The sequence below is a fragment of the Heliangelus exortis genome, chromosome 1 (genome assembly GCF_036169615.1).
Source record: "Heliangelus exortis chromosome 1, bHelExo1.hap1, whole genome shotgun sequence".
In the NCBI taxonomy this organism is placed as follows: domain Eukaryota; kingdom Metazoa; phylum Chordata; class Aves; order Apodiformes; family Trochilidae; genus Heliangelus; species Heliangelus exortis.
In genome coordinates, this window is record NC_092422.1 from 11,160,750 (window position 1) to 11,173,204 (window position 12,455).

General features: G+C 39.6%; 1 protein-coding gene across 4 annotated transcripts in view; it reads right to left on the bottom strand.

Moving 5' to 3' along the window:
• The window catches only part of SESN3 (sestrin 3), a 47,237-nt gene that overhangs the window by 8,357 nt on the left and 26,425 nt on the right, over positions 1-12,455 (bottom strand). For 2 of the 4 annotated variants that reach the window (XM_071734104.1, XM_071734134.1), the window contains 7 exons: positions 9,435-9,632; positions 8,493-8,675; positions 7,834-8,070; positions 6,206-6,374; positions 4,042-4,157; positions 1,164-1,354; positions 655-799 (listed from right to left, as the gene is read on the bottom strand). In XM_071734104.1, coding sequence (XP_071590205.1) covers positions 655-799; positions 1,164-1,354; positions 4,042-4,157; positions 6,206-6,374; positions 7,834-8,070; positions 8,493-8,675; positions 9,435-9,632 — 1,239 coding nt within the window. Of the gene's footprint in view, positions 1-654; positions 800-1,163; positions 1,355-4,041; positions 4,158-6,205; positions 6,375-7,833; positions 8,071-8,492; positions 8,676-9,434; positions 9,633-11,894; positions 12,157-12,455 lie in introns of those variants that run through there. The other 2 variants (XM_071734125.1, XM_071734115.1) reach the window with 2 other exon arrangements.

Below are 12,455 nucleotides of genomic sequence, written 5' to 3' on the forward strand. Positions count from 1 at the left end.
AGGGAGGGGGCAGCCACAACTCCCCTTGGCAATGTGTTCCAGAGTCTCACCACCCTCACAGTGAAGAATTTTTTTCCTAATGTCTAACTTAAATCTCCCCTCTTCCAGTTTACAGCCATTAGCCCTTGTCCTATCACTACATGCCTTTGCAAAAGGTCCCTGCCTAACTTTCTTGTAGGCCCCCTTTAAAGATAAGAAGGAACAGTTTACATGGCACATAACCCATGAACCCTTGTCAGGAAGCATTTAACTTTTGTATCTGAAGACACACTGACATTTTTATAGATGAAAAAGATTGTGAAGATTTTATATTTATATATGAGTCAAAGCCTTTTTTGATTCCCAAACCCCAAGTATTGGCATAGTTGACTACTTCTGCATTCCCAAGTTTATTCACTCTTCTTTTACAGTTGCCAGTTCAATTTTATGGAGAAGTCATTCAAACCAATAGTAAAAAAAGGATCAGTATTTCCAGTAGGCCAAGAAGTATTTTTGTAAAAATGATATCTAACGCTCAACATATTAATTTCATTTGTTTTCCTCAGGTTAAAAACAGCTCCCTTGACAGATACTGACATTTTTAGGTGTTGCATATTTTCATTTTCAAACAGCATGGGGGTCTCTGTGAGGCCAGATTGGGTTTGAAACACAAACCTTCTCCGAGTGCTTGAACTGGCGCCAGTAACTGTCGTACATGCGCTTGGTAGTTCTCTCCGGGTAGCAGGTCACTGTCTTTATGTAAACCTTCAGGCTGCGTTCAAGTAACTGGTTAACTTCTCCATAATCATAGTCATCATACCTAAATAACACAGATAATCCTCTGTTGGACACAAGTTTTTCAAAGCATGGTCTTTTGCAGAATTACGTTCTTAAGTTTGGGAACTGAAGCATTTATTGTATGTGCTAGAAAACCACCTAACAAAAGATCTGAAAGAATTAGGATGTTGCCTTTTCTGAACAAAAGATACAAGTTGGCTTCAGAGAAGACATTTATGTAATAATTTCCATCTTAAAAAGTTATACTGATAGGCCAGCAAAACCACTCTAACTTCCAGACTGAGGTACCATCTCCACTTCAACATGATGCTTTTCACAAGGTTCACTTATCATTGTGTGTACACAGTTGAAAATCCACTCCTAAGCCAGAGGATTTTCGTCCATACCTGATGCCATACATACAGTGGACATAGTTAAATAAAGCTCTTCTTAGAGTAGTTGTATCAACATCTTCATGTGTTGCCATAGTGTTATAGGTGAGGTTATAGACCATCCGAAACTTCTCATCGAGGAGATGCCCAATATCAGAATAAAGCCTGTTCACAAGGGAAAAGCCATGATTTTCCCAAGTATAGTCCTGCAGGAAGAAAATACATAAATGTACAAAATGAAGTTAAGTTCCTATCTGATCCTCTCCATAGCTCCATAGCTTTTGCTGTCTGTTAGTTATAAGTTTATTCTCTTCAAAAAACTGGCATTTTGAATCCTCCATCCCTATCACCTGCTCCATTCCCCTAAGATGCCTGGCAATTAGTATCATGCTGCAACACTCCACCTCCATCTTGGTATTATCTTGGTACAGGAGAAAAAACTCAAGCTTCACTTGAAGGGTTAAGGCAATTTTCCACTGTCTGCTGTGTCACTCCAACCAGTGGGATGGGCATCTAAGTTTAAAAACACGCTCCTCCTGGAGGCTTTGATGTTTACCTCTGAGCAGAAATGGAATATTTACTTCTACCCAGGATGCACACTCACTGGGTAAATAAAATGCTGAACTGTCCTTGAACAGAATAATAAAAGCCAGGTGCTTTGGTCTTAGACAAACACCTGGATTACAAGGATAAAAGCTTGTCCATTCATATCAGGAATGGGAAATCTCTGCAGAGCGGCTGCACAGCACCAGCAGGGAGGAGGACCCTGCCTCAGAGTGGCATGCAACCATTCTGCATGCTGTGGTTACACAGAACATGTTGGTCTGCCCACATCCTTGGCAAATGTTCTATATTTCAGCAATTGATGCCATCTTTACAACTGAGGACATCAGCTCCCTGTCCTTCCTGCATCTGGCTGTTTTCAGAAGTACAGCTGGGAAAGGGTCCTCACCCAGGTACTTCACAGCACATCTACTGGACTGGCCCCCTGATTAGGACAGTGGGGGAGAACATGTGGAAAACCATTCAGATGCCTAATAAAGGCATTTAGTGACCTCTGAAATGCATCACAATGTCACATGTGGCCTTCAGCTGCCAGCCCAAAAGACCACAAGGCTTGAGAGAAATATACAGTATCTACAGTATCCAGGACACTTGGGGCATCACAAAAGCCTCTGAAAAACAGAAGCCTCATGAGGTGGAAAGCACTGTTTACTAACAGTAGTTAATCCATATTAACAATGAAAGAGGGGGCAAAAATAAATTAAAGACAATCTGCTGTGTATGTTGTATCTTTTTCTGTTACTGAATTTAAAACTGCAGAGATAAATGCTGTCTTGTTTTATCAGAACAAGGATTGGTTTTATTGCAGTGTTTTGGGATGCCACCAAAATTTAAATAGCACAATAGCACACCATTTGGGAGGCTGTAGCTATATACAACTACCTATGAGTGGGACATACTAATAAACTTAAATTTTCAAGGTGACTCTTCTGAGAAGGAGGCCAGAAGTTCTCCTGTTTATTTAAGAACAGAGATGCTTTAGTTCCAATTTCAACACAGCACAGCTTTTTTCCATGGGAGCCTGATGCTCCTAAAGTAGTTAAGCAGAATGTTTGATTTACAGGCACTGACTCTTCCTTATTCTTTTTGGCAATTCCTACCTACTTTAGGCTCATCCAAAGACTGCAGAGTAAATTATCCAGATTGGCAGCAATTGCTATGATAGCTAAATACATTTCCTGAGAGGGATCATGAATTCTTTATTTTACAGTCTCAGATACATCTTAGAATCATAGAAAGATTTGAGTTGGAAGGGACTTCTAAAAGTCATCCAGTCCAGCCCCCCTGCAGTAAGCAGGGACACCCTCATCTAGATCAGGTTGCTCAGGACCTTGTCAAGCCTCACCTTTAATATCACCAGGGATGGATCCTCAACTACCTCCCTGGGCAACCTGTTCCATTTTTTCACTATCCTCATGGTAAAGAACTTTTCCTAACATCCAATCTAAATGTACTCTTCTTTAATCTAAAACCATTGGCCCTCATCCTATCACTACAGATCTCTGAAAATGGTCCCTCTCCAGCTTTCCTGTAGGCCCCCAGGAAGTTTCTCTGCAGCCACTGCTTTTTGTCATTGAGTTTACCTGATTTGGTTTAAGATTTCTTCTATTGATTACAGTTTATTATTAGACTGCTAATTAGTCTACTCTGCAAGCTGGAACAGAACCACCTAGAATGTCTCTCCTGTTCTACATACCATGAAGAAGTTAATGAATATGGTTGTGGAAGGAAGATACCAATATGCAAGACAATGTATTGGTAAAATGTGCATGCTATTCTTTCTACAGCACTAAAAAAAATATACGTATTCATATATAGCAAAAAATGTCAGTAACCATATTTAAGAACTTCATATCTTTTCTGACTTTCAAAGTCCTGTGATTTGGTGCATATATGACACTCATCAAATTCTTCTTACAGATATATAAACATCTGTGTACTGATAATCAATGGACAGAGAATACTTGATAAAATGGTAGAAATAAAGAGTCTTTCCAGTGGACTTTTTTTCTACAAAATCTGGAGAGATGGAAAAGAAATTTTTTTTACTACTTCTCCCGTTTGTTCCAGATTTAGTGATATAATTTATGGTTTTCAAACATTAAATCTGATATAATAGAAATAAGACTGAAAGCTAAGAATCTGAAATTTACAAATAGTAAAAGACTCAATTGAGGTAGACTTATGGATGCTTGCAAGTTATTTAGTGGACCAGGATAAGAACAGGGGCATGCAACAAACATGCTTCACTACAACTGCTTTACACTACCTGCCCCATAATAAGATATACAAATATTTTTTGATTGAATGTACTTTAAAGAGGTGGTACCTGAGCTCTGAATGTTGGCAGATGGTCTTCTCCTCTCCTTGCAAAGTCTTTGTACCCAAACCCAGGATCTTCAATATAGCGGGAGACATCCGTAGAAACTATTTCATCATCAAATGCTGTGAAAACCAGGAAAATGTTTTGCTTTAGGCAAGCACATGAGGGAGCACTGGCTTGTCTACTATAGGACTAGAGAACCATTTTAGAAGTTATGCAACATCATAATCTGCTTGTATGGGACCCATCTGTTTCATTGAGCCAACTAAACATCAGCCTACACCAGACATTTAAAGTACTTCTACAAGATGGGAAGAGATGGGCTAAACTTCTGTTTGGATGTGTGCTTTTCTCTCTAATGACATTAGTGGGGAATATCTTAAATCAGGAAGATTAATCCTGTTATTAAAGCCATCATGCTTGGATAAGAAACAGAAAAATGTACCCTTGGCAACAGGACTGCTATGCTGAGCGGGTGTGGTGTCAGGAGTTACACCAGCTCCATCCTATAACCTGGAGTATGAGCAACCAGAAAGCAATGCAACACTCCACTTGTAGATATCAGTTGGAAGATTATATAAAAGCAAAGAGATCTACAGCACATCAGGCTGAAATTCTGCCAGAATTTCTAGTATCTAAGCATCTTCAAAGAGCTACAAAATATGTCACTAAGCAAGCACAGGTTCTCTATCAGGAATCTCTCTTTCCCTCCTGAATAAACAGGTGGCTCCATTGTGTAACTACCTTTGCAGAAGTTGACAACTGCATAGCTGACTGCTTTTGACCCTGATGTTAAAATCCTGGCTTGCTTCCACATGCATTGACAGAACAGTTGCCATATGTCCACTGTTAGCACCTTGAAAAATCAGTTAATCTAAGAATTGCAGAAGTGCTTTATCACCTCTTTGCCTCATTAAACAATCAAAACATAACTGCAAAGGAAGAAGCTTGTGCAACATCTGCTACAGCAAATCTTCAATGAAGAATAAAAAAACAGCACATATACACTCCTATTCCCTGATGAGGACTGAATTTAATGGAAGGATAAAGTCCTAACACATACAGCCTCTCCAACTCAAACCAGCAAAAGGCAAAGAGGGAGAAAAGTCAACAAAGCTTTCAGCAACCCCACGAAAAAAACCTTTTATATGCACTATTGATATTGTCCTACTGAAGAAAAATAAAGCAAAAATGGATATTGTTCATTTTTTGAAGTCCAGCCATGATATTGCTGGATTTACTTCCTTTAGGGATTCTGCATGTTCCTAGAGAGCTGTAAATAATCTCTCTGTTGACCCACAATACATCCTTCCTCCCTCTTCCCTCAGTGCATGAAAACTTAGGTATCTTCAAACATGTTTGGTCTGAGGCTACTGAGAGCTAAATTCATAAAGAACAGTGTCAGTAAAATGTGAAGCATTTTATGGGTCACTTCTTAAAAAGAAACAAGCTATCATCTTCAAATAGCCTCTACTATGAGCTACTATAGCTCTACTATGAGGTTTGAGATTCTGATTGTCTTAATAGTATTCCTTCTTTAAACACTTTATGTGGAAAATAAAGCCACTTTCCTGTCTATAGGAAACAATGAGAGATGAAGACTTCCAGAACATATGAAGAATATTAGAAAAGAAGCTTTCAGTGCAAAATCTTGAATATTATTTAAGAATAAAAAAACGCTAAGAATCTTTACTACAACGCAGGCAGTGACAGCACAGCAGTATGATCACTACGTTAGAAAAGTCCTTTCCAAGTGAGTAGTAAATGGTAAAGAAGTTGAGTCTCATTCCTTTCTATTTCCTGAACAAAATATCATATCTGAAGACTACTTAGGAGTGTCACTGAAGTTATAAGCACTACAGAACCTAAATCTGTAATACATTACTGAATTAATGTGAATATATAAAGACAAATTCACACTCAACTTTTTACAGGCTTTATTTTTTACTATACAGCAGATAAGTTTCTAGTAGCAAAAATTATGGTGTTATTTGCCAATCAGGAAATCTTAAGCAGACAAAGCAAGTGACACAACCACCCTTAGTACACTCCTATTAGACCAAGAGCCAGAAAAAAGAAATGGAGAGAAAAAGTTCTACTCACTGAACTGGCCTCAAGTGTTTAGTTCTTATAAAGCACAAGCAAAATGGAACTGGAAAAGCACAAATACCTCCACTAATTACTAGCAGACTCTCCTTCTTCTCCTTTTCAAAGCGAGTTGCCATTTCTTCCTGAGAGGCTTCTTCATCCTCTTTATCTTCTTGTAGCCTCTTCATTCTTTCCATTAAGGCCTCCAGCTCACTTAAAGAATCTGCAATCTGCAAAAACACCATGACATTCTGCAAAATTAGAAGATAGACAACGTGTGTAATCTTCAGATTTCATGCTTGACAACAAATGTTCTCAAAAACAGTTAGTGGCAGCAAACACAAGAACTCAAGGCAGAATGCACTTGTCACATGCACAACCAGACAAAAAGCTTTCAGACAGTCAGAAGAAGGGAGCTGGGAAGTGTTACTCTAACCCGTCAGAGTCATCTGCTGCAGTGGGACTAACAGCAAAGAGGAGGTGTCTGAATGTGGAACTTACTGTTGCTTATAGTCTGTACTTCACCATGTAGATGGCTCAGCCATCTGTGTGCCCTACATGTATCATAAAACTACTTTTAATATTAAGGTAACTTATTTTAGTCCACGAATAATACAAAATATGATTCTGAAGGGATACAGTGCAATCCTGCAATGTAGGAACATAACCAGACAGCAAATTAGTGTTTTTCTTTTCATTACACCTGATCAAAATAAGCAGTATGTTGACCCCTTTTCTTGCTTTTCTGGGGAATACAGGCCTCTTTACTAGAAATACATGAAAGTTATGGGTTCTGTGATCTGTACTTATGATTCAGACTTTTCATAAGATAGTTTTTTTCTTTTCCATCTTTTCCTTTTGATTCTTCTGCCTGTAGCTATGAATGATTTTTAGTATGCCACTCACTGCTTAACAAGCAGCAGAGTCAGCAGCAGCCCTTTGCCCCCTACAAATGGAGAAAAAGACACTGTGTTGATTTGAGCTAACATGTCTTGCAGCCCAGATATTTAAGACACAGCATTTGAACTGACTGATCACAGGTTCACACTTGACTACTAATTTTCAAAAATACATCCTAGTGACTCTGGATGTATTTTTTCCATCAAAGGTGATGAGGCTAATTCATCAGTCATCATTAATTCAAGCACAAAGCATTCTAGAGCTACTTGCAGAAAAAAACCCTCCAGTTTTAATTTCATGAACTAGAAAGCAGCTTTCTCTGGTCGTTGATTCAAGATTGTAATACCAGTAGGAAGAATTAAGCAATTTTATTTCAGAACATTCCTCACACCAACGTGGAAGTGCTTCAGAATTGACCTGTTTTGTGATTGTAGGCTTTGAAGTAAAAATTATTGACTTCTGGGGTTTTTTGCCCACCTCTTTTTTTCATTTCAGACAGGTGATACAGTCAGTGGCATGCTGAAGAAACTGGGACTTCAAGCTAGGCAAAAAGCAAAATTTTAGTCTAGCTCAAGGGATTGTGATACTAACTATCAAAATCACATTGCTCTGAATGTCATCTCCTGTTATAATGTGGCTTTCTATAAATTACACTGCAAGCTGACAGAGCTAACTTGAGAGTTACCAGAGTCAAGCCTTCCAGCAGACAAAAACATTCAAACTACCCTGAAATTTCAACAGGAAAGGATGGAGGAAAGTTTTCTAATGCAAAACAGAGGCAAGCAAAAAGAATCTTCTTGTGACACTAACCCCAAAGTTGCTACTTGTGAGGGATGCATTTTCTATGTTGTTGTCATTGGCAAGATCACAGACACAGAAGTTGTTGACTGCTATAAGTCTGACTCCATTAGATGTATCCGGATCTCTCTCTGGATTAATGCCACTACCAAATACAAAGCTTGCCAAGGCATGATAATGTGCCAACAGGACAACAGCATGCACCAGTTCAGGAAGAGACCAGTTATTTTCCCCAGTCTTGACAAGTTTCTGAAATGAGAATAAAAGAAGTGTAAATATAAAATTTTCTTTTGGCCCCCAGCTTTCCTGTAAAACAGGAAAAAGGGATTAAAAAAAAAAGGGATAAAAAGGGATCGATTCCTTTCTTCCAATAATACCATATTACTCTAGCACACATCCTTTAACTGGATTAAAAAAAAAAAAAAAAAGAGAGAGAAATCTAATAAAGATTACATCTTTTCTTTTGGTGTTATTTTAACCAATGTTATTCCTAGAAAGCAAAACTTGTTGGCTTTGTCACATAGCAGAATTTATTAGCTTATTCAATGCTCTACGACTTCCCTGAATTTTTTAGCTCAAGGAAATGAAGCCTAACCAGATACTTAGGTAGTTCTTAGCAGTTCTTAGAACTGGACATTTACTGCTATTACAGAGCATGACTGAACAGGTACCTGGATGTGCTCTTTTGTGATTAGCCAGGGCCGGTGTGCAAGGAGTTTGTTAATTTCATTCAGATTTTTCAGTCTTTGGGGAATGTATTCTAAACCATTCAACCACTCTGCAATCCCACCAGTCTTCAGGAACTCATCAACATGCATATTTATTAGGTAGGAACACTGATGTCTGGCTGCAGCCTGGAATAGTTGAACAGAGGGAAACAGGCAGCACATTAGTGTGAAATCTGATTTTGCTGTAGGTGGAAGATGGGTTACTAACACAAAACAAAAATACCATTTCTTTCCAAAGGACCATGTTTTATATTGCAATGTATTTCTATGCATGGAGGATTCTCCAATAAAAATACATTTGATTACTCTGATTTGCAGAATCCAATTTAGGTTGGAAGAGATTTCCAGAGGAGATCTAGTCTAAGACACGCCCAGAGTAGATATGACTTAGATCAGGTTACTGGGAGCTTTGTCCAGACAAGATTCTCCATCCTTGGAGATCACACAACCTCTCTTGGCCCCTGATGTCTCAAGATCCTCAAGGTAAGAATGGCGTTCCTGGTGTCCACCTGGAATTTGCTGTGACTTGAGTCCACTGCACCTCATCCTACGCCTCTGCACTGATGGTTAATATCCACAAATAAAGTTACAGTTTTAACTGCTCTTTGTAAAACCTCACTCTGGTGGGCATGTGAGAAGTATATCGCTGTGGGAACCAGGGAAGCATATATGTTGCTGACTCTCACTTCTAATTGAAAACCTTCTGACTAAGCATGCATTCTTCTGATCAAACTCAAGTACAAAAATTCGCTCCCTGCCAAAATGTCACACCAGTCTTCCCTTTTCTTTCCTAGTCTTCCTTTTTAATTTTTTTTTTTTTTTTAAATTTTCTTAAATACAAAAGTCAAAGTTGCAAGAGAAACTGTTTAGCCTCTGGTTACATACCATGATGGCAATGTAGTGCCTGTAGGGCAAAGGAAGGGGCCCATCCATACGCAGCATGTAGAACTGGCTGCGGAGGAAAGACTCCAGGTACTGGGTATGGATACTCATGACCTGGGTGATGTTGTCCAGGCGACCAGATGTAGAGTACTCTTCCACAAGAAGATTGGTACGTTCATCCAAACCATTTGCTTGCATAACCTGAAAAATAAGATGGACAAACTTAACAGAGGTTTTCTCCATCTTCAGCCCTTTCACTGCAGTGTGAAATGTTTGCCTGGGTATAATCTTAAAGGCAATGTTGGAGACCTGGATGTTAGTTGTAAATACACATACCTCCATGCCTGCAAATACAGATGCTACTTGTACACTGAGAACTGAAGAGCCTGTTGCACTGTACCTCTATTATTTTAATATGTTTCAACGAAAAACAAACCCACTTTTCCTCAGATCTTTGCAGAACAGCTAAACTTGCAGATGCTGCACGTCAAATCTGTGTGGAGAGCTGGAAGTAGGCAAGAGCTAAATAGAAGGTAAAGTCCTTATGGAAGTCTGCCTGTATAGGCACTCACCATCCAAGCTTTCAGCCCTAAAACCAATTTCAAAATTAATGGAAAGGAACTGGGTTATGTAACCAAATTACAGAAACAGCCTGGCAATCTACCCCTCTGTGCTTGTATAATTGAGGAGGAGATCAAATGCTAATTTGTCCATGACATTCAAGTATTATTTAGAATAGAAATTTAATGCTTTCTTTAAACAAAAGCTGTTCTTTAATTATTCTAGCCAATCCAAACCTTGGGCACAAGATGAAATGAAACAGCAAAAGAGTAAGCAGCTCTTGCACTGCAAGCCCTGACACAGTATTAGTGCTATTACTCAGTGTTTATCACCAAGAACAGCCATTCTCAACATGTTCACCACTGAAGCTACAAGCACAAGGCTAGAATACCCAGTATTTATCCTGAAACTGCAGAGTTAACCTGCCAGTTTACTAATGCAAACACCACAAAATGAGAAACCATTTAAGCTGGCTTACTGCACACGAAGACAGAAAGTGCCTAAAACCAAGAAGACAGAATGCTTTTGCTGAAATATGCTATTTAAAATATGCTTTTCCTCTGAAGAATGGACCATGTCAGAAATATTTTTCCATAACGTCTTGAACACAAACATACTACTGTGATTTGTGAGCCCATAAAGAAAGCAAAGAAGAAACTATGAAGTTAGGCTGCTCCATCATTTTTACTGTGTAAAAATGTCACTATGGTAGCATTTGTGTGTTGCATCCAAAATGATGACTTCTTAGTTTTCCTTAACAATGTTTTTACCACCAGAAGTTTATTCACACAGTAGAGATCATTTTATCTCACTCATTACAGTATATACCTCTCCTCACACCAAGGAGTCCCCCTATTCTTCAGCAAGTTTATCTCCCATTATCTCTCTCGTTTAGTAGCTTCCTGGGGAAATCACACTTTTTCTGTCTCTGGTAAGGTTTCTAATCTTCTCCAGTTTGTCAGGATTTTCCTTGAAACAGTAGAAATTATGGAGAGATAAAATTCTGCAGACAAAAATTGAAATTTAATCCTATAGGGCTGGACTGTTGCTATGTTAGGCTTAGCTACATACAATATTATTGCTTCTGAGATTCATCTCCACCTACATTACTATCCTTTGCATACTGTGTATGTACTTCCTCCTGATTTATTACCATCCATACATTCATAAATGTGTATTTTCACTCTGCTTGTAAAGTCCTACAGCACTTTAACAGGAACCTGTACAATTAAGCTGTACAGATTTAAGGGATGCCATCCAGAGGGACCTTGACAGGTTTGAGAGGTGGGCTCATGCCAGTCTCATGAAGTTCAGAAAGGCCAAGTGTAAGGTCCTGCATCTGGGTCAGGGCAGTCTCGAGCACAGTCACAGATTGGGTGGAAAATGGATTGAGACCAGTCCTGAGGAGAAGGACTTGGGAGTGTTGGTGGACCAGAAGCTCAGCACTAGCCAGCAATGTGTGCTTGCAGCTCAGAAAGCCAACTGTGTCCTGGGCTGCATCAAAAGGAAAACAGGCAGCAGGTCAGGGGAGGTGATTTTACCTCTCTACTCCACTCTGATGAAATCCCATCTGGAGTGATGCATCCAGTTCTGGGACACATGTTGGCCTCCTTATGTTGGCCCTCTAACATAAGAAGGACACAGAGCTGTTGGGATAATCCAGAGGAGGGCAATGAAGATGATCAGAGGGCTGGAGCACCTCCCCTGTGAAGACAGGCTGAGGGAGTTGGGGATTTTCATCCTGGAGTAAAGAAGGCTCTGGGGAGACCTTAGAGCAGCCTTCCAGTACCTGAAGGAGGCCTCCAAGAAAGCTGGGGAGGGACTTTTTACAAGGGCATGGAGTGATAGGGCAAGGGGAAATGCCTTTAAATTGGAAGAGGGCAGATTTTGTTTAGACATTACCATTTCTTACTGTGATGGTGGTGAGACACTGGCACAGGTTGCCCAGGAAGGCTGTGGCTGCCCCATCCCTGGCAGTGTTGAAGGCCAGGGTTGGATGGGGCTTGGAGCAACCTGATCTACTGGGAGGTGTCCCTGCACAGGGCAGGTGGGTTGGAACTAGAGGGTCTTTAAGGTGATTTCCAACCCAAACCATTCTGTGATTCCAAGTTGTTACTGCTCTGCAGATATTCCTTCCAGTATGATCATAAAGCAGGCTGTGACATAAGCAGTTCTATTATCAGTATTTGTGGGACACTGAATGTGCTACTCTAACCACATCCTTCCTATCCACTATATTATTTCATGCCAAAGAATAGGGGAAAATGTAGTAATTCATTTAACAAACAATATTTAATATTAGTTCATAATAACTCTATTGTGGTGGAGATTCCCCTCTTCTGCTGGATAATTACCATTGTTACTTCTTTCTGAGAACTACTCAGCAACTCCTCCTGCACCCTTGGCTAGTGCCTTTACCAAGTGTATCAGCCATGATACATTAATTAACAATTCTCTCAAAAG